Below are 14,620 nucleotides of genomic sequence, written 5' to 3' on the forward strand. Positions count from 1 at the left end.
GGCCAGATGAGGAACAATGGCTGGAAGCTGACCAAGGAGAGATTCAACATGGAGATAAGAAGGAACTTCCTGACGGTCAGAGCGATCAACCAATGGAACAACCTGCCAGCGGACGTTGTGAACTCCAACACTCTGGACATTTTTAAGAGAAGATTGAACTGCCACTTGACTGTGTACTATAGGGTTCCTGCTTGGGCAGGAGGTTGAACTCGATGGCCTTCATGGTCCCTTTCAACTCTAACAATAAATAAATAAATAAACAGAATGTTTTGAGTTTAAAAGTAAATTGATTAGGGAATTTAAGTTATACAAAGAGAACCTAGCAAAGCACCCCATCCAAGATTTTGCTCCTGAAGAAAAAATACAAACATCTTCAATGAAACAAAACAAAACAGTTCACTAGAATTTCCTGGCAGCATTCTAAGCCAGGAACTCTGTTTTGGTACCTGAAACCTCCCACACAGTTGATAAGCCCTTTTCACCCCTTTATCTTATTCCTTGCCTCTGCATGGGAGGACCATTTTAGAATTTTATGTCCACAAAAAGAGTTTCTTGATTTGGATTTAGAACTTAGTGCCAATCTGCTCCCAAATTGGGCCCCAATTACAAGTGCAGAAATAAAAACACTCGTTAATCAGCTAAAGCCTGGTAAAGCTCCAAGCAATGATTTTATCACACTTGAAATGGTTCAAAAATGGTGGACCCCTTTTAATTACTCTATGCTAACAAGGTCTATTTCTTTCTTGTCATATTTCCTAAAAAATATAACAAAAGATCTTGTCATTCCTTAACAATTTTTAGTACAAAAGAGTCTTTCCACCAGATTTAGAACCTTGAGTTTATATGCTGACTTTTAGGAAGCTTCTTTCTTTGTGGGTGGGGAAGTACAGGAAAATAAAAGAGTGTGCACTAACCATAAGACTTGGGAAACTAGGCAAACTCAGAACAGGTTACTGGTTTTAAAGTACTTAAATCTTAACCTAAGATTTACACTTAACCTAATGTCAGACAATTTTCATACCTACTGTGGATGAACATGGGAAAACACAACCAGGTACAACATTTTGTAGATACAACAATGAGATGAGATGTACTGGCGAACTAACAGGTCTGCGGATTTCTGACATCTGAAAAAAATGATTTTAAAAAGTGTCCAAAGTGACTCTAACTTTGTAGGTTTTAGCAACAGTTAAATTGATAGTTATTTACAGATTAATTATCCTTTTGATGGAAAAGTCCAGTCATTGTTCAGGAAGTTTAAACAAAGTCTTCAGAGAGAAACACCCCCCCCCCCCCAACCAGTTGTTATTCCTTCTTCAGCCCCAATAGTAAATGTTGATGAGAACTGTAAACAGTGTAGAAAATTGGAGACAATATAAGAGATGTCTTTTATCAGGAATCCCACCCATTGTTTGTTTCATAATTATTGTTTATATTTGATATAACCACAGCTGTGACCAAACAACTAATTTTCACTTAAGACCAATAATTTAGTTTGGTTCATTTTGAATGGCATTCAGAATGAACCAATGCATTATGCTGGGCACTTATATCTTCTTCTGTATATGTATCCCAATTTGCAAGTACCAACTAGGAGTGATCCTGCTTAATTTCCAAGCTTAGACAAGGTCAGCTACAGGCTGCCACTTGTTGAGGCTGGAAAAAAGCCTGTCTGTAACCAGTTATACTCCTTTTCCTCCCCCCTTCCACTCTATCCTGGATTTTATACAAAGAAATAAAACAGTGCAGCAATTTGTGCAGTAGCGCCTATGTTTGATGCACTTACTGGCATCTCAAACTTCTTAAAAAGAAGTGGTACAGATATGCTATGAGTGCAAACCTAAATAAGTTACTTTTGTAATCTTTCTAAACTTTTTCATTGTCTCTAGAATTTTTCCAAGAAATGTCAAGTTCATATTGATTCTCTTTTGCTATTCACACTGCAGAAAGCTTTGGTGCATTTCCCATTTAAGAAAAATCTGTGCAACATCCTTTGACATTGTAGCCCTCTACAATGATGAATGCCTAATGGAAACATTAAAATCTGAACAGCTTGATAAGGAAAGGGCTAAAAGTTTCTAAACATTTTATAACAGCGTCTGTTAGTAATGTAAGAGTAATGTAAGAAGCTTCTCTTGACTTAACCCCCAACGATGAATAGCATGTTTCATATGCTATATTTTTGCTGGTCAAGGAGTGTCCCTAATTACATAAAGAAGAGAACTCAGCAGGCAAGAGGAGTCTAGAAGATTTTCTGATGTATATCTCTGAGTATTTTGGAAAATCATGCAAGGCTATGCCATATCCATAGTGAGTACTATTATGACACTTGAATTTTCAAGATGATTAAGGGACTGGAAACCAAGACTTATGAAGAGAGACTGAGGGAACAGGGCATGGATAGCCTAGAGAAAAGGAGGGCCATGATAGCAGTCTACAAGTATACGAGGGGATGTCACAGAGAGGAGGGGATCACTTTATTCTCCAGGGCACCAGAGGGCTAGACGAGGAACAATGGCTGGAAGCTGACCAAGGAGAGATTCAACATGGAGATAAGGAGGAACTTCCTGACGGTCAGAGCGATCAACCAATGGAACAACCTACCAGCGGACGTTGTGAACTCCAACACTCTGGACATTTTTAAGAGAAGATTGAACTGCCACTTGACTGGTGTGCTATAGGGTTCCTGCTTGGGCAGGGGGTTGAACTTGATGGCCTTCATGGTCCCTTTCAACTCTAACAATCAATCAATCAATCAATCAACAAACAAACAAACAAACAAACAAACATTGTGATATGTCACATGACAACAACGTAATGCCACAAGTTTGACACCCACACTCTAATTGAACTGAAGAAAAGTATCTTAACCAACACTGATTTAGAAATCTGAGTGATGTCACATTGGGTTTTGCCCAGAAAGAAGAGGTATAAGGCCTCTGTTATCCTGTACACTAAGGTGCAGAATCCTACCTACTGTTTACACAAGATTTCCAGCACCATTTGGACCACAATGCCACTGAAATTTGGACGCCAAATAATTACATTTCAGGTGTGTGTTTGTATGCAATTTAATAATTTAATAAAATAATGAAGGAAAGGGAAAATGGAAGCCTAGGGAAAAACTCCACTTTTTTCATCAATGTTTATTCTGACATCCTCAAATTTACATTATTAAAGTCTGTAAAGATAAGAAATATCTTTTTGTTTTAATTAGGGAACAAAATAAGGTCTCCTTCATCTGTGTAGCAATTGCTTTTTTCTTTCTGTCTCATGGAGAGTGCATGAATGATTGTCAAGTTAGCTGCTGGATTATCTGGTGTCCAATGTCAGATGGTCAGAGGTGATGAAGAAATCCTTGATGATCACTGCAAATACTCTTCACTTTTATTCTCCACATATAATATTTGCTTTTATTTTTAATTGCTTCTTTCTCTTTCCCACATGCTGATCTTCATGCTCCATGTGAGATGTGTCCAAACCCAATCCACCCATTTCTTCTTTTTCTTGCATCTTTCCCTTTCCCAGTGGAGCAGAAGAATAAGGAGTGTGATGGTGGCAGAAGAGGGGAGATGGTTGAATGAATCTTGCTTTGTACTGTTAATATCTCATAGATTATGAGTTGCCAAATACTAATTGGTAACAATTGAATATCATTACCCAGCACACATAATCAATTGAACATTCAAATTAACTTTATCTCTCTTCTCACCCATATCCAGATCCCTTCCTTTTCCAATTAACACATATACAGGTAATCCTCAACTTACAACCATAATTGAGCCCAAAGTTTCTGTTGTTAAATGAGAATTTGTTAAGTGAAGTTTGCCCCATTTTATGACCTTTTTTGCTACAGTTTTTAAGCAAATCACTCCAGTTGACACTCCAGATAGTAACCTGATTGTTAATTGAATCTTACTTCCCTATTGACTTTGCTTGTCAAAAAGTCACATAAGGGGATCACATGACCCCAGGACACTGCAACAGTCATAATTATGAATCAGTGGCCAAGAATTTGAATTTTGATTACGTGGGATGCTTCAAAGGTTGTAACTTGAAAAATAGTCATGACTCGTAAGTCACTTTTTTCAGTGCCATTGTAACTTTGAACAGTCACTAAATGAATTGTTGTATGTCGATGACTACCTGTATTTCTCTCTATATATTCTTGGAAGGTGTTTGGAAGGCGTACTAAATAATTTCATTCATTTTTGACAATTTGCATTCTTTTAAATATCTTATAGTCTCTAGAATACATGGAAATGTTTGAGGTGCTTCTGCTCATTTTTTTTAGAATAGAAGGGAAGAGAAGACTACTAGCTAGACCAGACTAGACTAGACTAAGACTTAATTAGAGGCATTCTTAGGTAGAGGTTCCACTGTATATGAGAGACTCATTACATGCAAAGCAAGATAGCTAAAGCTGTGATTTATCATAATTGTGATGATTATGGGGTACAGCTCATGAACACCCCAAATTCACAACCTCAAAATTAGAATACACTATTGTGAAAAGGTGCAATATTCCAGGCTCAAAATGTCCCGCTCTAATCAGCTAATTAAGCTGTAAGACCTGCAAAGGGTTCCTGAACCTTTAAATGGTCTCTCAGCCTGGTTCAGTAGGAATCACAATCATGGGAAAGACTGCTGACCTGACAGTTGTGCAGAAAACCATCACTGACACCCTCCATAAGGAGGGAAAGCCTCAAGAGGTCATTGCAAACAAAGTTGGATGCTCCCAAAGTGCTGTATCAAATGCAGAGTTCTCATTTTAATTAACAATGAAAAACTGAATAAGATTAAGCTATGCTTATATGTGTGTGTGCATACAAACACAAACACACACACGCATAAAGACTCTATTGCTAAATACTTACCTGCTGCCTTAAAAAGAACGAAGATAATGTTTATATACATTGAATCATGTTTTGGAATTTTGCAAATCAAACATTGTTATTGTTCAGTTATTTTGAACTTTGAAATAAAGACTTGCATTACCATGGCATTGCATAGTAAAAAATCAATGCTCTGAGGTTTAAATAATATTCAGTATATTTATTATGATATTAAATGAGAGTTATTCAACATATTATTTTTTCATGTTTACTGGACACCGTACAGAAAGTATAAAAAGAGTGATGGCAAATGTATTGTATGATACAGTAGTCTTATTACACTATCTTTTCGTTTTATTTTAATATCAATAATTTTGTTGATATCCTTTTGGGAAGGATTGTATGGTTTAAAAATCAGAATGTGATTAAAGATTATTTTGCTTTGGAGCAAATAAGCCTGTGTTCTTCTTATTAACTGGCTGTTGAGAATATTGATTATTCCATATGGTTAACATTTCATACTTTGCTTTAAAACATTTTATTTGTTTGTTTGTTTATTTTATTTATTTATTTATTTATTTATTTTACTTTTATGCCACCCCTCCTTGAGGACTTGCGGTGGCTTACAACATATAATAAACAATATACAATATCTTAGATCCAATTAATTAGATTTAAAAGTCTAAAAACCCCAAACCCCATAAAAGACTGTCATTCCATTTGCTCAACATTCTCTCAACATGTTCATTGGCCAGGGGCAAGAATCTAACAGCCCCAAGCCTGGCAGCATAAATGAGTCTTAAGACTCTTACGGAAGGGGAGGAGGGTGGTGGCAGTACGAATCTCCAGGGGGAGCTGATTCCAGGGGGCTGAGACCCCCCACAGAGGAGACTCTCTCCCCTAGGTCCCACCAAACGTCATTGTCTAGTTGATGGAACCTGGAGAAGGCCAACTAATTGGTCGCTGGGATTCATGCGGCAGAAGGCGGTCCCGCAGGTATTCTGGCCCGATGCCATGTAGGGCTTTATAGGTCATAACCAACACTTTGAATTGAGTCTGGAAACCAACTGGCAGCTAGTGCAGACCGCAGAGTGTTGGAGAGATATGTACGTGTCTGGGCAAGCCCATGACTGCTCATGTCACGTGGCTGCATTCTGCACAATTTGCAGTTTCCGAATGCTCTTCAAAGGTAGCCTCATGTAGAGAGCTTTGCAGTAGTCGAACCTCAAGGTGATAAGGGCATGAGTGACTGTGATAGGGCTGCAACTGTGGCACCAGGCAAAGCCATGCAAACACACACACCCCTCACCGCAGCCGAAATATGATGTTCTAAAGTCAGCTGTGGATCGAGGAGGATGCCCAAGTTGCGGACCCTTTCTGAGAGGGTCAATAGTTGCCCCCTCCCAGGGTGATGGAAGGACAGATGGAATTTATGCTTTTTGTCTCTTCTTTTTTCCAAGAATTTTTATATAAAGTAACCTATGAAGTAAATTCAAAATGAATTAATTTTATCTTTTTATTTGTATAAGGCAGCAGAACCTGTCTTGCTACACTTATCCAATAATTTTTGGCACTGATTCTTCTTTTTCCCAATGTCTGCATGGGAAAACTGAATGAAAAAAAGACAGAGAGATGGGAAAGAAAGAACTGTAATACAGTTAACTTCAGGCAAGAAAGAGTGAAATTTGTAATGGAAACCTGGCATAAAGCACTGCTAACTTTTGAAAGAGGTTCAGAATGAGACTGCATAGCATATAATGAGCACCACGCTGCTGTAGCCTGCCAAATGTTACTGGCACATGAACATGCTCTCCATGCTTAATCAGAGCAACATGCAAGTTTCCAGGATTAAGTAGCAGTTGCCAAAAAAAAAATAATCTTGGACAGGTGCCGTGTGTTTGAATTGAAATGGAAAAATTAGAGTTTTGCTCACTACATCTCCTGTAAAGTGGGAAAGGAGGACAATATTTATTTTATTTATTTATTTAATTGGACTTGTATGCCACCCCTCTCTGTGGACTCGGGGCGGCTCACAACATGTACCAAAATACATAACAATAGTTTGTCCAATTAATATACTAAAACAATTCTTAGATTTCTAATTTTAAAACATTCATTCGCATTCATACAGTAATCATGCTAACAACATTTTGTTGGACAGGGGAAGGTCTAATGTCCCCAGGCCTGACGGCAAAGATATGTTTTTAGACTCTTTTGGAATCTATCCATAACAATGCATTGCATATCTAGTTAGTTACCTCTCATGCACATAAAATCTACCCTTGTTGAAGGCATCCGTAAACATTCATGAGAAGAGCATAAAAATATCTTAACTAATTTATCCAACATTTGGGCTTCCAAACACCAGTTGCCTCTGGAAGCTTTCTAATGCCCTTTGCTTCTATATATTTTTTCTGGCTATTTTGTTTAAATATTTGCATTTTCTATCTCATTTACTAGGAACAGCAAAGTGATTGCCATGTGCTTTTTATTAGAAAGAGCCATGCTGCTGAATAACAAAGCACCTGCTTTGTATACAGAAGGATTGAACATCCAACTTTGGTGTTTCCCTGGTGGCAGAACTAAAACTGAAGTCTGGCAAGACATTGAGAGTTAGAAAAGACAATGCTAGGCTGATCTGGTTAATTTCAAAAGAGGGTTGATTTCCTACGTTTCTTACTCATGTTAATTCTAGCAACTTATTTAATTATTTATCTTGTTTTTCTTGGCCAGATTTGTGTGTGTGTGTGTGTGTGTGTGTGTGTTTGTGTGTGTGTGTATGCGCACGCATTTCCTGCAACACAAAGCACTTTCTGTTTCATTTACTTGTGTTCTCAATTTTATTTCCTCCCCAATCTTGTTACAAGTAGCTACCTTATCTGGGAGGTGGAGTACTTCCTCTAATTAAGCTCAGGTTGCTAACATCCCCTATTTGTTGCCTTCAGATATACAGTGATCTCTCGATTAGCACGGGGGTTACGTTCCAAGACCTCCCGCGCTAATCGATTTCCGCGTTATAGTGGTGCGGAAGTAAAAAACACCATCTACGCATGCGCGCCATTTTTTTCATGGCCGCACATGCGCAGATGGTGGAGTTTGCGTGTGGGCGGCGGGGAAGACCAAGGGAAGGTTCCTTCAGCCGCCCAACAGCTGATCTGCTCCGCAGCGCGGAAGCAACGAGGAGCCGAAGATGGGGTAAAGGCAAAGGGGAAACCCCATCTTCGGCTCCTCGCTGCTGCCGCGCTGCGGAGCGGATCAGGTGTTGGGCGGCTGAAGGAACCTTCCCTTGGTCTTCCCGCCGCCCAGGCAAAGGGGAAACCCCAAGATCGCTTGCCGTATTGCAGCTTGGAGCCTTGCTTCGCCTCCTTCGCTGCAATACGGCAAGCGGCAAGCGATCTTGGGGTTTCCCCTTTGCCTGGGCGGCGCTGGGGCCATGCGGAGCCGCTCATCTAGGGGGGCGTGGGCCGGCAAGGTGCCCTCCGCTCTCTCTCTTTCTCTCCCTGTTACCGGTGTGGTATAAGAGAGAGAAAGAAAGAGAAAGGAGGGCGACTTGCCAGTCCACGCCCCCCTGGATGAGCGGCCCCGCATGGCCCCAGCGCCGGACTCCGCCGTTGCCTCCGCCCTTGTTCGGCTCTGCAGCTGAGAGGCCACGTCCACCCCCTCCTCGGTGTCCCCGGCACCCAGCGTCCCCACGCCGCCTCCACCTCCCGGTAATGCGCCCGACCTCTGCCTCTCTCTTTCTCTCTCATATACCACGCCGGCAACAGGGAGAGAAAGAGAGAGAGAACTAGCGCGGACTTATTTTTAAATTAATATTTTTTGAAAAACCGCGTTGCAGCGTTTCGCGCTAATCGAGACCGTGCTAATCGAGGGATCACTGTATTGGGTTCTTTCCCCATCATCCACAGCTGGTGCTGCCTAGGGAGGGCTGGTCAAATCACTAATAGTTTGAGATGGGAGCATGGAAACTGGTTTGAGACATTGCCTAAACTGAAACAGTGGTTGATTGGTTTGAAGCAGTGACTAAGAATACTGTGGCCGACTAACCGTACTCAGCAAGTAGTCCTTTATGGCACTGCATCTATATGATGGGAAATAAGCAATGGGGTACCACAAGGTTCAGTCTTAGGCCCAGTACTCTTCAATGTTTTCATAAAAGACTTAGATGAGGGAATAGAAGGGGAACTTACCAAATTTGTGGATGATACTAAGCTGGCAGGAATAACTAGCACCCAAGATTAGTGATGCTGTTGCCCTAGCTCAACTCCAAGATGCATGTGTGTGCCGGCCAGCTGATTTTGGGCTTGCACAGAGGCTCTGGGCAGGTGATTTTGGCTTCCAGAGAGCCGTCGGGGGGATGGGGGAAGGCGTCTTTACCTTCCCCCAGCTCTAGGGAAGCCTTTGGAGCCTGGGAGAGTGAAACACGAGCCTACTGGGCCCACCAGAAGTTGGGAAACAGGCCGTTTCCAGCCTCCAGGGGGTGGGTAAAGCTGTTTACCCCCTCCCCCCCAAGGCATTGAATTATGGGTGTAAGCACTGGTGCATGTGTGATAGCATGTGCACACATTCCTTTGGCACCCAAGGAAAAAAAGGTTCACCATCACTGCCCTAGATGATAAGCTCAAGATCCAGATGGATCTTGACATACTTGAACACTGGACCTTATCTAACAAAATGAAATTCAATGTAGAGAAAAGTAAAGTCTTACACTTAGGCAAGAAAAAACAAATGTACACATATAGAATGGGTGAAACCAGGCTTAATAGCACTAACTGTGAGAGGGATCTTGGAGTCTTAGTGAACAAACAATTAAATATAAGCAACAGTGTACAGCAGCAGCCAAAAAAGTCAATGCAATCCTAAATTGCATTAACAGATGGATACAATAAAGATTAAGTGAGGTACGAATACCACTACAAAGCCTTAATAAGACCACACCTAGAGTATTGCATCCACATCTAGAGTATTGCATACACTATAAAAAGATGTTGAGACTCTAGAAAATGTGCAGAGAAAAATAACCAGGATGATCAGTGGATTGAAAACTAAAATATATGAAGAAGAGTTACAGGAACTGGGCATGGCTTGTCTAGTGAAGAGAAGTACCAGGAGAGATATGATAGCATTGTTCCAATATTTGAGGGGCTGCCATAGAGAGGAGTGGGGGTCAAGCTGTTTTCCAAGGCACCCGAAGGCCAGACAAGGAATAATGGAGGGAAACTGATCAAGGAGAGGTGGTTCAACCTAGAAATAAGGAGGAACTTTCTGACAGTGAGAAAAATCAACCAGTGGAACAGCTTGCCTTTGGAAGTTGTGGGAGCTTCATCACTGGAGGCTTTCAAGAAGAGATTGGACTACCATTTGTCAGAAATGGTGTAGGGTGTCCTGCTTGGGGGTGGGGTAGGAGTGGGGTAGACTAGATCCTTGGAACAAACTTCCAGCAGACGTGGTTGGTAAATCCACAGTAACCGAATTTAAACATGCCTGGGATAAACATATATCCATTGTAAGATAAAATACAGGAAATAGTAAAAGGGCAGACTAGATGGACCATGGGGTCTTTTTCTGCCGTCAGTCTTCTATGTTTCTATGACCTACAAGGTCTCTTCCAACTCTGTTAATCAGTTAAGTGGGAAACTTAATTCCTTTTCTTTGTGAACTTTTTCTTCCTGGATCTGATTCTGACACCTAGAACAATAAACAATAAAATAAATATAATGCTTATCCAAGTGTACTGACTTAGTTTTTTCTTTCTTGGTAGTTTATGAATCTCTGAACTTTGATCTGGAGATTAGTGATAAATGGCTGGGAAGAAGACTACTGCAAGAAACTGAAGATAATGTCACTGATAAACCAGAAGAAATAAAACATCTCTATCGAAAAAATTGCACTGAACCAGGTAGGATGCAAACTTTCTTCCTCAATTTGATAGTCTGTGAGGTTCAATAGCTGCAAAAACACCACCCATTTTAATATTTTCAATCAAATAATTTTTGTATATATTGTAAAATGAATGATGGCAAGTCTCTTTCCACTCATACTCAAGATTAAGTGGCTTATAGAATTTCTGTGGACTTTACATGAAAACCGTGATTTTTTTTTTACTAGTTTTAGGTGCTATTTGTTCTTATTATCATTGCAAATTGTGGAGCCAACATGGATTTTGAATGAACATTTTTAATAAAAGACCTGTTTGTACATAAACGGTAGGTACATCTTTGATATACAAATATTTAGCATACTTTACAGCTTATTTTTTTCAATAAATCTACACTTCCTTTTAAGTACTAGTTCATAGAAAAATACATGGTATTTGAAAAAGCCATAGTTTTTGAAAAGAAGCTGGTTGCAATGCTTCCCGGAGAACTTCTTTTTGTACAAATTCTTATCCTTTGTTCTGTTACCTTTATGGAGAATCAAATTATGTTGTTGGTAAATCCTGTTCCCTTTACTGTGCTTTGTTCCCTTATTTTATCATTTCTATAATGACATTGTGTTTGCTGTGCAAAATGAAAAGGAAATGCAAATGCAAATGAAAAGTGAAAATGATCTGTGATTAAAGACCTTAATAGGAAATAAGATTAAGGGCAATTAAGAGAACTTATTCAAGGAGCAGTTAATAGGCTACTTGTCAATTATCCCAGATCATACTCAGTAGGACACAATAAATAAAGTTTTTTATTAATGTTGGGAGAGATCCTTACTTGAATGCACTAACTTCCAAATAAACATTATTGAAGGCTCTTTCAGAGGAAAATGCCTTGCCTGAAACTGTGCAGTTCATTTAAATAATGTATAAGAGCGCTTATTTTAATTCTATTTAAAGTTAACAATGGAAAAGGACATCTCTCAGTAAGGAAGGTTAGAGTACAGATGAGGAAAAAATGAAATACCTGAGTTGTAATTATTAAACGCATACATGTTCTCAAACACTTAACAAAAACAGCTGCATTGATGTATTTTTAGCTAACATCACTACAAAAAATGAGAAAAGCAAGTGATTAATGTACTGAAAGATTTGTACATACTAAAAAAGATGAATAAATATTTATAGAATTATTTAGTTGACCACGTAATTTTTCCAACAAATTTATTATAAAATGTTGGTAAGTTTTGTTTGCAATGTCTAACTTACGGTGTAATTAACAGTTACATTAATTTCTTAGCTGTTATCGTCAAAAAAGAAATATCATTTTTATAGATTTTCTCTCTCTCTCTCTTGCTTTCTTTCTCTCACTTTCTCTCTCTCTCTCTTGCTTTCTCTCTCTCTTTCTCTCTCCCCTCCTTTTTCTCTCTCTCTCTTTCTCTCTCGTACACCACACCGGCAACAGAGAGAGAGAGAGAGTGGAGAGAGAGCGGAGGGTGGCTTGCCGGTCCGTGGCCCCCTGGATGAGCGGCCCCGCATGGCCCCAGCGCCGTACTCCACCATCACCTACGCCCCCGTCTGGCTCTCCAGCTAAGAGGCAGCAGCCACGTCCACCCCTTTGCCCTCCCCGGCGTCCATGGTGCCTAGCGCCCGGCCCCGCACCACCTCCGCCTCCTGGTAGCGGACCAGACCTCTACCTGCAGGAACGGGTGATGGGGCGCCGCAAAGGGCCGCGCTTGAAGGCCGCCATGGTGCTGTTGTTATTGTTGTTGTCAGGGCGCAAAATCATGCAGTCCCGGATTGCTCGCATCTCTGGCCAGCAAAGCCGACTGCCCGGGAAAGCGGCACGCTTTTTAAACGCGCGCTTTTCAAACGTGCCACTTTCCTGGGCAGCCGGCTTTGCTGGCCGGAGAAGTGAGTGATCCGGGACTGCGTGGCTTTGCGCCACTTCAAAGGTTTCCGCGCAGGGGTTTTTAATGGCTGCGCGGGCGCGTGCCCGCACAGCTTAGAGGTAACAGTGGTCGCGGTATTAGAAAGGTTGAGAACCACTGCTTTGGAACAATGTTTTTCAAACTTGGCAACCTTTTTAAGAGGTATGGATTTTAACTCCCCGAATTCCCTAGCCAGCACACATCTTAAATTTGCCAAGATTGAGAAATACTGTGGCTCCCATTTATTGGGAACCTGGGATGGAGAACTTATTTTGCTGCTCTGGAATGGTGAAACCTGCTTCTTTGCCTCAGGACATGTGTTCAGTCCCCAGTTTTATGCTTTTGAAAGGGAGGCTAGGCATTCTTCCTATGACAACAGATCTTTTCAATTTCAATAGCTTAATGTGTGTTTCTGTGAGATTTTCCATGATTATTCTTTCTGTTTCTTGTTAGCTGTCTTAGTGGAAAGGCAAAATATATCCTAAAAATAAATGTTAAAAAAAAGAAAAAAAAGAATAAAATTACTTAAAACTCAGGCTGTGAATGACTATCCATGCTTCACATCAGGAAGTTCAGGAAAGTAAAAGTCCTATCCTGCCGTTCTTGTTGGTGAGATTACTTGATTCTCTGCTGTTTTTGAGGTTTAGGGGAAAGACTGGATCCTGCTTGATATGAACATTTGAAAGAGGAGAAAGGGCCGGGTTCTGCTATCACCCCGACAAAAATACCCAATGCTCATTTGTGAGAACTCTAAAATGTCATTTTAGTAGAAAAGTAATAGAAAGCAATAGAAAATTAGAAATAGACTTTCCTTTCCTTCTTCAATTTATTTATTTATTTGCTTGCGTGCTTGCTTGCTTTTTTTAAAAATTAAATGTTTATGCCTCTGTCTCCCCTGCAAGGTGACTCTGATGGCTCTTCTCAGATTTGTTCAATACCTCACTTGCTTGCAATTCTTGGAAAATATTTTTTCTGGAAATTTGATGAAATGTACCTTATGTATATCTCATCACTATAGCAATATGAATTTTATTTGGATAGGTTTGCTTAAGAAATGCATCAACTATGTCTTTTCTGTGATGCTTTCAACTTAAGTCTCTGATGGCAGAAAAAGACCTCATGGTCCATCTAATCTGCCCTTATACACTTTCCTGTATTTTATCTTAGGATGAATATATGTTTATCCCAGGCATGTTTAAATTCAGTTACTGTGGATTTACCAACTACGTCTGCTGGAAGTTGGTTCCAAGTATCTACTACTCTTTCAGTAAAATAATATTTTCTCACGTTGCTTCTGATCTTTCCCCCAACTAACCTCAGATTGTGCCCCCTTGTTGTTGTGTTCACTTTCCTATTAAAAACACTTCCCTCCTGAACTTTATTTAACCCTTTAACCAGGGGCGGGCTACCATTCCCATCCCTACCAGAACAGGCTGGGAGTGTGCACGCCCCTTCCTGCGCGCCCCCGCACCCTACATGCATGCACTCTGTGTGGGATCTTGCGGGAGGATAAGATTTCCCTGCCTGCCCACCACACCTCTTGTGGCAGCGGCTCTCTGCAGCCACCACCACCTTTTGCCCTGCCCGCTCCCCACGCCTGTCCCAGCATTTGGCTGCTCTAGGCCCCGGCAGCGAGATTCGGCTGCTTCGCATGTGCAGCAGCCGAAATCTCTTTCAGCTAGGAAAAATTGCCGGTTTCTTCACTTCTGTACATGTGTGGAAGCAAAAAACCCAGTAATTTTTACTGGAATCGTGCTGGTGCTTATGCACAGCACATGCACACCAGACAGCAATGGAGTAGCCCACGCCTCCCTTTAACATATTTAAATGTTTCAATCATGTCCCCCCTTTCCCTTCTGTTCCCCAGACTATACAGATTGAGTTCATTAAGTCTTTCCTGATAAGTTTTATGCTTAAGCCCTTCCACCATTCTTGTAGCCCGTCTTTGGACCCGTTCAATTATATCAATATGTTTTTGTAGGTGAGGT

General features: G+C 40.7%; 1 protein-coding gene across 2 annotated transcripts in view; it reads left to right on the forward strand.

Moving 5' to 3' along the window:
- The window catches only part of SLC24A3 (solute carrier family 24 member 3), a 217,894-nt gene that overhangs the window by 34,522 nt on the left and 168,752 nt on the right, over positions 1–14,620 (forward strand). For both annotated transcript variants that reach the window (XM_070746994.1, XM_070746993.1), the window contains exon 2: positions 10,597–10,734. In XM_070746994.1, coding sequence (XP_070603095.1) covers positions 10,597–10,734 — 138 coding nt within the window. The remainder of the gene's footprint in view (positions 1–10,596; positions 10,735–14,620) is intronic.

The sequence above is a fragment of the Erythrolamprus reginae genome, chromosome 3 (genome assembly GCF_031021105.1).
Source record: "Erythrolamprus reginae isolate rEryReg1 chromosome 3, rEryReg1.hap1, whole genome shotgun sequence".
In the NCBI taxonomy this organism is placed as follows: Eukaryota; Metazoa; Chordata; class Lepidosauria; order Squamata; family Dipsadidae; genus Erythrolamprus; species Erythrolamprus reginae.